At 47.4% G+C, this 13,226-nt stretch overlaps 1 protein-coding gene across 1 annotated transcript in view; it reads left to right on the forward strand.

Moving 5' to 3' along the window:
* Positions 1-13,226, forward strand: part of LOC124014401 (membrane-associated guanylate kinase, WW and PDZ domain-containing protein 2-like) — a 303,113-nt gene that overhangs the window by 235,625 nt on the left and 54,262 nt on the right. The window contains 1 exon segment of the mRNA XM_046329317.1: positions 12,379-12,436. Within this exon segment, the coding sequence (XP_046185273.1) occupies positions 12,379-12,436 (58 nt within the window).

The raw sequence follows: 13,226 nt of genomic DNA on the forward strand, positions 1-13,226 counted from the left end.
GGCAGCAAGAGCCTCTCGGTGGATGCTGCAGTGTACCCAAGTGGCATCGGGAGAAACTACTTGCATGCGCATTACCACTCCACTATGTCTCCCTGTCATGGCTTTTGCGCTATCATTACAGATACCAACACATCTTGACCACCAAAATCCATTTTATGTCACAAAGCTGTCCAGTACTTTAAAAATATCCCCTCCTGTTGTCTTGGTTTCCAGTGGTATGCAGAAGAGGATGTCTTCCTTAATTGACCCCCCATAAACTTGACAGACATATACCAGGAGCTGTGCCAGGCATGCCACGTCTGTTGACTCGTCTAGCTGTAACGCATAGAATACACTGGCTTGTATGCGAAGCAGTAATTGTTTCAAAACATCTCTGGCCATTTTACTGATGCATTGTTTGATGAAGGCATTGTCTGTATAGTTTTTGTTGGCCTTTTCCCCCAGCATTGTCCCAGCCATATCTGCGGCAGCAGGAAGAATTAAGTCCTCCACACTAGTATGGGGCTTGCCTGTCCTAGCCACTCGGTAGCTCACCATATAAGACGCTTCTAGTCCCTTCTTATTAATGGTATCTGTTGCTTTTATACATGTCTTGCTACTCAAAAGTTGTCTTTATTCTCGCACAAAAAACTAATGTGGCTTATTTTAAAATTGGCATGTTTTGTTTCTAAATGTCTGCGCAAGAGTGAAGGTTTATTGAGATGTGAGATAGTACTTTTGCACATATTACACACTGTGGCTGAAGAAAGGTACTACTCCCAATCAATATACAGTCATGGCCAAAAGTTTTGGGAATGACAAATATTAATTTCCACAAAGTTTGCTGCTTCAGTGTCTTTAGATATTTTTGTCAGATGTTACTATGGAATACCGAAGTATAATTAAAAGCATTTCACAAGTGTCAAAGGATTTTATTGACAATTACAATCGTTGCTATGGGAACGACATCTTCAATGCACGTTCTAATGAACTCGCACACCGAATCAGCGTATTCGTCAATGTTGTTATCTGACGCAATACGAAACATATCCCAGTCCACGTGATGAAAGCAGTCTTGGAGTGTGGAATCAACTTGGTCGTTCCAGCGTTGGACAGACCTCAGCGTGGGAGCCTCTTGTTTTAGTTTCTGTCTGTAGGCAGGGATCAACAAAATTGTCATGTTTTGTCATTGATTATCATGTCTTGTCCCTGTGCTTCCCCTTCTATTCGTTTCCCTCTGCTGGTCTTATTAGGTTCTTTCCCTCTTTCTATCCCTCTCTCTCCCCCTCCCTCTCTCACTCTCTCGCTCTCTCTTCTCTCTATCGTTCCGTTCCTGCTCCCAGCTGTTCCTATTCCCCTAATCAATCATTTAGTCTTCCCACACCTGTTCCCGATCCTTTTCCCTGATTAGAGTCCCTATTTCTCTCCTTGTTTTCCGTTCCTGCCCTGTCGGATCCTTGTCTATATTCACCGTGCTGTGTCTATGTTTTGCCCTGTCGTGTCGTGTTTCCCTCAGATGCTGCGTGGTGAGCAGGTGTCTGAGTCTGCTAGGTTCAAGTGCCTTCCCGAGGCAACCTGCAGTTCTTGATCATGTCTCCAGTCTGTTCTCGTCTTTACGAGTAGTATTATGCCTTTTGTTTTGTTAAGTATCTTACTGGATTAAAAACTCTGTTTTCGCCAAGTCGCTTTTGGGTCCTCATTCACCTGCATGACAGAAGGATCCGACCAAGGAATGGACCCAGCGACTACAGACGCTCGTAACACTGCCGTCGAGATCCAAGGAGCCATGCTCGGCAGACACGAGCAGGAATTGTCTGCTGCTCGCCATGCCGTGGAGAACCTGGCCGCTCAGGTTTCCGACCTCTCTGGACAGTTCCAGAGTCTTCGTCTAGTGCCACCTGTTACTTCCTGGCCTGCCGAGCCTCCAGAACCTAGGGTTAATAACCCACCTTGCTACTCCGGGCAGCCCACTGAGTGCCGCTCCTTTCTCACCCAGTGTGAGATTGTGTTCTCTCTCCAACCCAACACATACTCTAGAGAGAGAGCTCGGGTTGCTTACGTCATTTCACTCCTTACTGGCCGGGCTCGAGAGTGGGGCACAGCTATCTGGGAGGCAAGGGCTGATTGCTCTAACAAATACCAGAACTTTAAAGAGGAGATGATTCGGGTTTTTGACCGTTCAGTTTTTGGTAGGAGGCTTCTAGGGCCCTGGCTTCCCTATGCCAAGGTGATCGATCCATAACGGATTACTCTATTGAGTTTCGCACTCTTGCTGCCTCTAGTGAGTGGAACGAGCCGGCGCTGCTCGCTCGTTTTCTGGAGGGACTCCACGCAGTGGTTAAGGATGAGATTCTCTCCCGGGAGGTTCCTTCAGATGTGGACTCTTTGATTGCTCTCGCCATCCGCATAGAACGACGGGTAGATCTTCGTCACCAGGCTCGTGGAAGAGAGCTCGCATCAACGGTGTTTCCCTGCTCCGCATCGCAACCATCTCCCTCCTCTGGCTCAGAGACTGAGCCCATGCAGCTGGGAGGGATTCGCATCTCGACTAAGGAGAGGGAACGGAGGATCACCAACCGCCTGTGCCTCTATTGCGGATTTGATGGACATTTTGTCAATTCATGTCCAGTAAAGGCCAGAGCTCATCAGTAAGCGGAGGGCTACTGGTGAGCGCTACTACTCAGGTCTCTTCATCTAGATCATGTACTACTATGTCGGTCCATCTACGCTGGACCGGTTCGGGTGCTACATGCAGTGCCTTGATTGACTCTGGGGCTGAGGGTTGTTTCATGGACGAAGCATGGGCTCGGAAACATGACATTCCTTTCAGACAGTTAGACAAGCCTACGCCCATGTTTGCCTTAGATGGTAGTCATCTTCCCAGTATCAGATTTGAGACACTACCTTTAACTCTCACAGTATCTGGTAACCACAGTGAGACTATTTCTTTTTGATTTTTCATTCACCTTTTACACCTGTTGTTTTGGGTCATCCCTGGCTAGTATGTCATAATCCTTCTATTAATTGGTCTAGTAATTCTATCCTATCCTGGAACGTTTCTTGTCATGTGAAGTGTTTAATGTCTGCCATCCCTCCCATTTCTTCTGTCCCCACTTCTCAGGAGGAACCTGGCGATTTGACAGGAGTGCCGGAGGAATATCATGATCTGCGCACGGTCTTCAGTCGGTCCCGAGCCAACTCCCTTCCTCCTCACCGGTCGTATGATTGTAGTATTGATCTCCTTCCGGGGACCACTCCTCCTCGGGGTAGACTATACTCTCTGTCGGCTCCCGAACGTAAGGCTCTCGAGGATTATTTATCTGTGTCTCTTGACGCCGGTACCATAGTGCCTTCTTCCTCTCCGGCCGGGCGGGGTTCTTTTTGTTAAGAAGAAGGACGGTACTCTGCGCCCCTGCGTGGATTATCGAGGGCTGAATGACATAACGGTTAAGAATCGTTATCCGCTTCCCTTATGTCATCAGCCTTCGAGATTCTGCAGGGAGCCAGGTGCTTTACTAAGTTGGACCTTCGTAACGCTTACCATCTCGTGCGCATCAGAGAGGGGGACGAGTGGAAAACGGCGTTTAACACTCCGTTAGGGCATTTTGAGTACCGGGTTCTGCCGTTTGGTCTCGCCAATGCGCCAGCTGTTTTTCAGGCATTAGTTAATGATGTTCTGAGAGACATGCTGAACATCTTTGTTTTTGTCTATCTTGACGATATCCTGATTTTTTCACCGTCACTCGAGATTCATGTTCAGCACGTTCGACGTGTTCTACAGCGCCTTTTAGAGAATTGTCTCTACGTAAAGGCTGAGAAGTGCTCTTTTCATGTCTCCTCCGTTACTTTTCTCGGTTCCGTTATTTCCGCTGAAGGCATTCAGATGGATTCCGCTAAGGTCCAAGCTGTCAGTGATTGGCCCGTTCCAAGGTCACGTGTCGAGTTGCAGCGCTTTTTAGGTTTCGCTAATTTCTATCGGCGTTTCATTCGTAATTTCGGTCAAGTTGCTGCCCCTCTCACAGCTCTTACTTCTGTCAAGACGTGTTTTAAGTGGTCCGGTTCCGCCCAGGGAGCTTTTGATCTTCTAAAAGAACGTTTACGTCCGCTCCTATCCTCGTTACTCCTGACGTCACTAGACAATTCATTGTCGAGGTTGACGCTTCAGAGGTAGGCGTGGGAGCCATTCTATCCCAGCGCTTCCAGTCTGACGATAAGGTTCATCCTTGCGCTTATTTTTCTCATCGCCTGTCGCCATCTGAGCGCAACTATGATGTGGGTAACCGTGAACTGCTCGCCATCCGCTTAGCCCTAGGCGAATGGCGACAGTGGTTGGAGGGGGCGACCGTTCCTTTTGTCGTTTGGACAGACCATAAGAACCTTGAGTACATCCGTTCTGCCAAACGACTTAATGCCCGTCAAGCTCGTTGGGCGTTGTTTTTCGCTCGTTTCGAGTTTGTGATTTCTTACCGTCCGGGTAGCAAAAACACCAAGCCTGATGCCTTATCCCGTCTGTTTAGTTCTTCTGTGGCTTCTACTGATCCCGAGGGGATTCTTCCTTATGGGCGTGTTGTCGGGTTGACAGTCTGGGGAATTGAAAGACAGGTTAAGCAAGCACTCACGCACACTGCGTCGCCGCGCGCTTGTCCTAGTAACCTCCTTTTTGTTCCTGTTTCCACTCGTCTGGCTGTTCTTCAGTGGGCTCACTCTGCCAAGTTAGCTGGTCATCCCGGTGTTCGAGGCACTCTTGCGTCTATTCGCCAGCGCTTTTGGTGGCCGACTCAGGAGCGTGACACGCGCCGTTTCGTGGCTGCTTGTTCGGACTGCGCGCAGACTAAGTCGGGTAACTCTCCTCCTGCCGGTCGTCTCAGACCGCTCCCCATTCCTTCTCGACCATGGTCTCACATCGCCCTAGACTTCATTACCGGTCTGCCTTTGTCTGCGGGGAAGACTGTGATTCTTACGGTTGTCGATAGGTTCTCTAAGGCGGCACATTTCATTCCCTCGCTAAACTTCCTTCCGCTAAGGAGACGGCACAAATCATTATCGAGAATGTGTTCAGAATTCATGGCCTCCCGTTAGACGCCGTTTCAGACAGAGGTCCGCAATTCACGTCACAGTTTTGGAGGGAGTTCTGTCGTTTGATTGGTGCGTCCGTCAGTCTCTCTTCCGGGTTTCATCCCCAGTCTAACGGTCAAGCAGAGAGGGCCAATCAGACGATTGGTCGCATACTACGCGGCCTTTCTTTCAGAAACCCTGCGTCTTGGGCAGAACAGCTCCCCTGGGCAGAATACGCTCACAACTCGCTTCCTTCGTCTGCTACCGGGTTATCTCCGTTTCAGAGTAGTCTGGGTTACCAGCCTCCTCTGTTCTCATCCCAGCTTTCCGAGTCCAGCGTTCCCTCCGCTCAAGCGTTTGTCCAACGTTGTGAGCGCACCTGGAGGAGGGTGAGGTCTGCACTTTGCCGTTACAGGGCACAGACTGTGAGAGCCGCCAATAAACGCAGGATTAAGAGTCCAAGGTATTGTTGCGGCCAGAGAGTGTGGCTTTCCACTCGCAACCTTCCTCTTACGACAGCTTCTCGTAAGTTGACTCCGCGGTTCATTGGTCCGTTCCGTGTCTCCCAGGTCGTCAATCCTGTCGCTGTGCGACTGCTTCTTCCGCGACATCTTCGTCGCGTCCATCCTGTCTTCCATGTCTCCTGTGTCAAGCCCTTTCTTCGCACCCCGTTCGTCTTCCCTCCCCCCCTCCCGTCCTTGTCGAGAGCGCACCTATTTACAAGGTACGTAAGATCATGGACATGCGTTCTCGGGGACGGGGTCACCAATACTTAGTGGATTGGGAGGGTTACGGTCCTGAGGAGAGGAGTTGGGTTCCGTCTCGGGACGTGCTGGACCGTTCGCTTATTGATGATTTCCTCCGTTGCCGCCAGGGTTCCTCCTCGAGTGCGCCAGGAGGCGCTCGGTGAGTGGGGGGGTACTGTCATGTTTTGTCATTGATTATCATGTCTTGTCCCTGTGCTTCCCCTTCTATTCGTTTCCCTCTGCTGGTCTTATTAGGTTCTTTCCCTCTTTCTATCCCTCTCTCTCCCCCTCCCTCTCTCACTCTCTCGCTCTCTCTTCTCTCTATCGTTCCGTTCCTGCTCCCAGCTGTTCCTATTCCCCTAATCAATCATTTAGTCTTCCCACACCTGTTCCCGATCCTTTTCCCTGATTAGAGTCCCTATTTCTCTCCTTGTTTTCCGTTCCTGCCCTGTCGGATCCTTGTCTATATTCACCGTGCTGTGTCTATGTTTTGCCCTGTCGTGTCGTGTTTCCCTCAGATGCTGCGTGGTGAGCAGGTGTCTGAGTCTGCTAGGTTCAAGTGCCTTCCCGAGGCAACCTGCAGTTCTTGATCATGTCTCCAGTCTGTTCTCGTCTTTACGAGTAGTATTATGCCTTTTGTTTTGTTAAGTATCTTACTGGATTAAAAACTCTGTTTTCGCCAAGTCGCTTTTGGGTCCTCATTCACCTGCATGACAAAAATGAAGTTGTGGTCAGCTTTTCCGAAAGGAGGGCGGGGCAGGGCCTTATATGCGTCGCGGAAGTTAGAGTAACAATGATCCAAGTTTTTTCCAGCCCTGGTTGCGCAATCGATATGCTGATACAATTTAGGGAGTCTTGTTTTCAGATTAGCCTTGTTAAAATCCCCAGCTACAATGAATGCAGCCTCAGGATTTATGGATTCCAGTTTGCAAAGAGTCAAATAAAGTTCATTCAGAGCCATCGATGTGTCTGCTTGGGGGGGAATATATACGGCTGTGATTATAATCGAAGAGAATTCTCTTGGTAGATAATGCGGTCGACATTTGATTGTGAAGAATTCTAAATCAGGTGAACAGAAGGATTTGAGTTCCTGTATGTTTCTTTGATCACACCACGTCTCGTTAGCCATAAGGCATACGCCCCCGCCCCTCTTCTTACCAGAAAGATGTTTGTTTCTGTCGGCGCGATGCGTGGAGAAACCCGCTGGCTGCACCGCCTCCGATAGCGTCTCTCCAGTGAGCCATGTTTCCGTGAAGCAAAGAACGTTACAGTCTCTGATGTCCCTCTGGAATGCTACCCTTGCTCGGATTTCATCAACCTTGTTGTCAAGAGACTGGACATTGGCGAGAAGAATGCTAGGGAGTGGTGCACGATGAGCCCGTCTCCGGAGTCTGACCAGAAGACCGCCTCGTTTCCCTCTTTTACGGAGTCATTTTTTTGGGTCGCCGCATGGGATCCATTCCGTTGTCCTGGTTGGAAGGCAGAACACAGGATCCGCGTCGCGAAAATCATATTCTTGGTCGTACTGATGGTGAGTTGACGCTGATCTTATATTCAGTAGTTCTTCTCGACTGTATGTAATGAAACCTAAGATGACCTGGGGTACTAATGTAAGAAATAACACGTAAAAAAACAAAAAACTGCATAGTTTCCTAGGAACGCGAAGCGAGGCGGCCATCACTGTCGGCACCGGAACTATAAGCTCCTTCAGATGTATCCTTCCTTAGGCTTCCTGGGAGTTGACAGCTCCTCCACAGCAGCGTTTAGACTGAGTGTTGGCCCTATAAAGAGAGCACAAATTGTTACAGTGACAAAGGGGCCCTTCTCTTCAGCGCTGCAGGCTAATGGACAGCACAACTCTCTCTCTCTTTCTCCCAGATCCATGGAATCATTACTCCCAGGCTACTAATTGACAGGGGCTGTGCTTAGTGAAAAGAGAGTCTTCTGGAGTTCAGCATTTAAAACACACTTACTGCACACACACACAAAAACATAGTCACTGCTGTGTGCGTGTGTGTGTGCGTGCGGGTATGTATGTGTAAGCGTGCCTCTGCGTGTGTTGCATGCATGTGCTCTACACAAGCCCTTTTCAGCCAAAAACAGTGACATTGAAACAAACAGTAGAAATCTAGAGATATTGGCTACCTGCAGTGTGGTGTTGTGTGTATCTCCGAAGCTCTGCTGAAGACACAGACAGACAGACTGCCTGCCTAGCTCTGAAGCTCTGCTGAATACACAGACAGACAGACTGCCTGCCTAGCTCTGAAGCTCTGCTGAAGACACAGACAGACAGACTGCCTGCCTAGCTCTGAAGCTCTGTTGAAGACACAGACAGACAGACTGCCTGCCTAGCTCTGAAGCTCTGCTGAAGACACAGACAGACAGACAGACTGTCTGCCTAGCTCTGAAGCTCTGCTGAAGACAGACAGACAGACTGCCTGCCTAGCTCTGAAGCTCTGCTGAAGACAGACAGACAGACTGCCTGCCTAGCTCTGAAGCTCAGGTGGTTTTAATAGAAGGGTGTTTCATTAGACGGAGTGGTGCGTGGCAGAAATACATGGCAGGACTTTGATCTGTGTGGTGTTTTTCTGTGTGTGGAGCTCAGTGGAGGTGAGAACATGAACCAGCCTCTTTCATATTTAATGAGTGAAGATGGGGCTAAGGAAGGGAGAGGAGAGGAGCTATTCCCTAGGGCTGTCAACCCACTCCTAGCAGACTCACATATCAGTCACAGCACATGTTAGTGAGTTCGTTTTTGTGGCTGGTGGGGGCAGGGAGTGGTGTGTGGTAGTGTGTGTGTGTGTGTGTGTGTGTGTGTGTGTGTGTGTGTGTGTTTGTGTGTGTGTGTGTGTGTGTGTGTGTGTGTGTGTGTGTGTGTGTGTGTGTGTGTGTGTGTGTGTGTGTGTGTGTGTGTGTGTGTGTGTGTGTGTGTGTGTGTGTGTGTGTGTGTCGGGGAGGGGGGGCTTCCGTGTGTTGAATAGTATATGTGTGTGAGTAAAAGGAAGAGACATATGGCATGCATGTGCTTGTATTGATGTATTGTGACTTACTGTGCATGTGTATGACAATGGAGCCAGGGATGTTAATATGAAGGACTCACAAATAAATGTGTGTGTCCAAGTTCTTGCGATTGTGTATGTGTGTGTGTGTGTCATTTTATTTTTTATTTCACCTTTATTTAACCAGGTAGGCAAGTTGAGAACAAGTTCTCATTTACAATTGCGACCTGGCCAAGATAAAGCAAAGCAGTTCGACACATACAACGACACAGAGTTACACATGGAGTAAAACAAACATACAGTCAATAATACAGTAGAAACAAGTCTATATACGATGTGAGCAAATGAGGTGAGATAAGTAAAGGCAAAAAAGGCCATGGTGGCAAAGTAAATACAATATAGCACGTAAAACACTGGAATGGTAGATTTGCAGTGGAAGAATGTGCAAAGTAGAAATAGTGGTGTGCAAAGGAGCAAAATAAATCAAATGAAATAAATACAGTAGGGAAAGAGGTAGTTGTTTGGGCTAAATTATAGGTGGGCTATGTACAGGTGCAGTAATCTGTGAGCTGTTCTGACAGCTGGTGCTTAAAGCTAGTGAGGGAGATAAGTGTTTCCAGTTTCAGAGATTTCTGTAGTTCATTCCAGTCATTGGCAGCAGAGGACTGGAAGGAGAGGTGGCCAAAGAAAGAATTGGTTTTGGGGGTGACCAGAGAGGTGTGTGTGTGTGTGTGTGTGTGTGTGTGTGTGTGTGTGTGTGTGTGTGTGTGTGTGTGTGTGTGTGTGTGTGTGTGTGTGTGTGTGTGTGTGTGTGTGTGTGTGTGTGTGTGTGTGTGTGTGTGTGTGTGTGTGTGTGTGTGTGTGTGTGTGCCAGCCTATTTCTGAATCATCATGGAGGTCCTGAAAGCCTGTGGACGGTACATTATCACCCCATTCTGACTGTTATTTGTGGTCAGGAGATATTATCTCTACTCTCCTGATTAGTCCAGCACAGTCTCTCTCTCTCTCTCTCTCTCTCTCTCTCTCTCTCTCTCTCTCTCTCTCTCTCTCTCTCTCTCTCTCTCTCTCTCTCTCTCTCTCTCTCTCTCTCTCTCTCTCTCTCTCTCTCTCTCTCTCTCTCTCTCTCTCTCTCTCTCTCTCTCTCTCTCTGTGTGTGTGTGATTAGAGCGGCTCTCACTCTGGACCAGCCTCATAGCCTTAGATGGAATCAGGCTCAGTCAATGGACCAGAGTGAGAGGCGAGGGAGAATGAGAAAGGGGAGAGAGAGAGGCAGAACAATCCTGTCAGACATGAATGATGGGAGGAGGTCAGGGTTTGGGAGAGATCCACTTTGATCACAAATAACAAACACAGTGTGCTGAACCTACTGTATACCCCTGGTGAAATAGAGAGAGAGGGAGGCTGATCAAACAATTCCCTGATGAAGATGCACTTGGAGTGGAGGTTGGGTTAGTGACCTCTGTAGTGTGAGTCAGCTTTAGCCCAAGTACTTAGCCACATAGATAGAGTTACTTTCAGCCATATTGAGTGTACCCACGAGTGTTCCAGTAAAGTTGATGTGGTGTGAGGGGCTTTACCATTCTAGTAATTATATTTCTATGGACACAGCTCCCTCCACCCTCTATATTGTGAGTTACAAATCAGTTTCACATTGAGTTTTCCTGGTTAGGTCATGAAGTGTCCCTAGGCCTAGTCATATTATATTTGTATTTATAACTAGGCTTGGGCAGAATACCATATATATCATATACCGGGCTATTTGGAAATATCCACTGGAGGGTTTTTCAATACCATTGAAACTAATTCTTTGATGTATTTTTTTATCAGTTTTTACAGCAACTTTTTTTTCTCCACAATTTTCGATCTTGTCTCATCACTGCAACTCCCCAATGAGCTCGAGAGAGAGGAGAAGGTGGAGTCATGCGTCCTCCGAAACATGACCTGCCAAACCGCGCTCCTTAACATCTGCCAGCTTAACCCAGAAACCAGCCGCACCAATGTGTCGGAGGAAACATCGTTCATCTGGCGGCCGGGGTCAGCCCGCAGGCAGGTTAAGCCTCACCGGCCAAACCCTCCCCAGACCGGGATGACTCTGGGCCAATTGTGCGTCGTCCTATGGGACTCCCGGCCACGGCTGGTTGTGGCACAGCCCGAATGAACCCGGGTCTGTAGTAACTCCTAAGACTGCTGCGCCACCTGGGAGGCCCTACCTCATCTTTTTTAAATGATGAGTCACTCACTGTTGTGCAGCACATACTAGGTGATCTATATCCTGATATATGTAGTTACACTATGGAACAACTAAATGTTTGCCAGCTAGATATCTAATAACTATTAAGTTAACTTTCTAAAATATGCTAAAGCTGTGCAGTTGTGCATTTGGTTTGCTAACTTAGTAGCTAGTTATCTAGCTAGCTAGATAGCTAAGCGGTTAGCTTCTTGCAATCAAGCTCCTCTTGGTAACAGCAGATAATTCCCTCCTTGATCAAGAGTCAACATTTGTTTTGTGCATGCAGCAAATTTTGAGTAGCATTTTTGAGTTACTTGTATAACTTTATCAGCTGGGATGTCTATCATGCAAATAGCTTATGTCAGAGACTGTATAAATTCGTTAGCATTTAGCTAGCATTCGCTATGAGATTTTACATGTAATTGTTAGCATTGCTAACCAGTATTATCGAATATCCCGGGATGGAACAAGGTCGGTATGAAGGTATGAATTCCTGGATACCGACCCAAGCCTATTTATAATACTTTCCTTGATGCCACAGTGGTGGCTCATCATATCAGAGTAGATACAATGTGTAGGAACACCTGCACCATCAACACCGACATGACTGAAGTTATGGCATTCTACGTTCCACTCAAATGTTTATTTTGGTCCACGACAGTTGACAGCTACTGTGTTAGATCCACAGTCAGTCTATTCTGAGACCCCACTGTAATGGTGTAATGTGTTTCAGTTAAATATTGTGTGGGCTAAGGGGCCCAGGAGCTATGTACGTGCTCCCGATACAAACATTTAAACTATATCCAAACATCGCTGGCTTCATAACTGAATATTTACAACATAGAAATGATGGCAGGACATGAATATTTAAAATCACCCCAATTCAAACCACTCCATCTATCAGTGTGTTTGGTGTAGTGTGAGAGTTCAGGAGATGGTTGGTGTAGACCTGTGGGGCCATATTGACAATGATTAAGTAACCTTTGGCCCGCTGCTTGAGAAACAGCCATTCTCCTTCACACTCATGAATTTTGGATCTGAATTTTGATTGCAAATGCTGATGGGGTTATCATGTGTCTTGTCTCTTAAGTTTGTCCAAATGTTTTGACAGTGTTTGCAAGTCTGGAGGCTCATAGACCTCACCAAGTATTCAGTAACTAGCACAGCTACCATAGAGCATAATAAATCATTTTCAGATTTAGCGTAGTCAATTAAGATTTTATAATTCATCTCAAATTCTCTGTAATAAATGACCATACAATAATGTTGTGATCAAAATTGCCTGATGAATATATTGTTCTGTGAATCGACATGCTGTCCCCCGGCCTGTTGACTGACTAGTATGTCGTTGTGCTTGTCTCTTCCACAGAGCTGCCGTATGGCTGGGAGAAGATCGATGACCCTATTTATGGAAGCTACTATGTGGAGTAAGTCTGGACTCACTGCTTTAATATTTAATGACTATTTTGATTTCCAGTTTAACCAAGTTGAATTCTTCCCAAAGGGTCGACACAGCTGTATTCAGACAAAGACATGTTTCCACCACTACAAGTATATATACTCCACTTCAGACACTCCTCCTTCTCTCCAATCCTTACATCTTATGGTTCCACAGGAAGACGAAGTGAGAGAGTAATAAACCGTTCTGTCTCCCTTAATTAAGGTGACCTGACCTGACCTCAACCCCTCCTTCACCTAATCCACAGATGTCCATCAGCTTCCCCTATAGCAATCATGTGAACTCCTCCCGTCCACCCAACACATTCCAAAGCCATCTGTCTTTCCTTAGAGAACCATTAACCTCTGACATAAAAACCAGTCTCTTCCACTCCTTTATATACTATGCTTATGCGTATACCAATGTTCAAAGTTTACCCCGAATCCAACACGGTGTTGCCCCGTGTTATGTTTCCACTGTCCTGTGTTTGTCAGAGTCATTAACACTGTACAGGGCTGTGGCCAGGTACCTGTTTACATGCGCAAGTTTATGTGTGTGTGTGTGTGTGTGTGTGTGTGTGTGTGTGTGTGTGTGTGTGTGTGTGTGTGTGTGTGTGTGTGTGTGTGTGTGTGTGTGTGTGTGTGTGTGTGTGTGTGTGTGTGTGTGTGTGTGTGTGTGTGTGTGTGTGTGTGTGTGTGTGTGTGTGTGTGTGTGTGTGTGTGTGTGTGTGTGTGTGTGTGTGTGCGCGCCATCTTTGTGCAATGGTGAGGTGTCTCTGT

Source organism: Oncorhynchus gorbuscha, linkage group LG25, assembly GCF_021184085.1.
Source record: "Oncorhynchus gorbuscha isolate QuinsamMale2020 ecotype Even-year linkage group LG25, OgorEven_v1.0, whole genome shotgun sequence".
In the NCBI taxonomy this organism is placed as follows: Eukaryota; Metazoa; Chordata; class Actinopteri; order Salmoniformes; family Salmonidae; genus Oncorhynchus; species Oncorhynchus gorbuscha.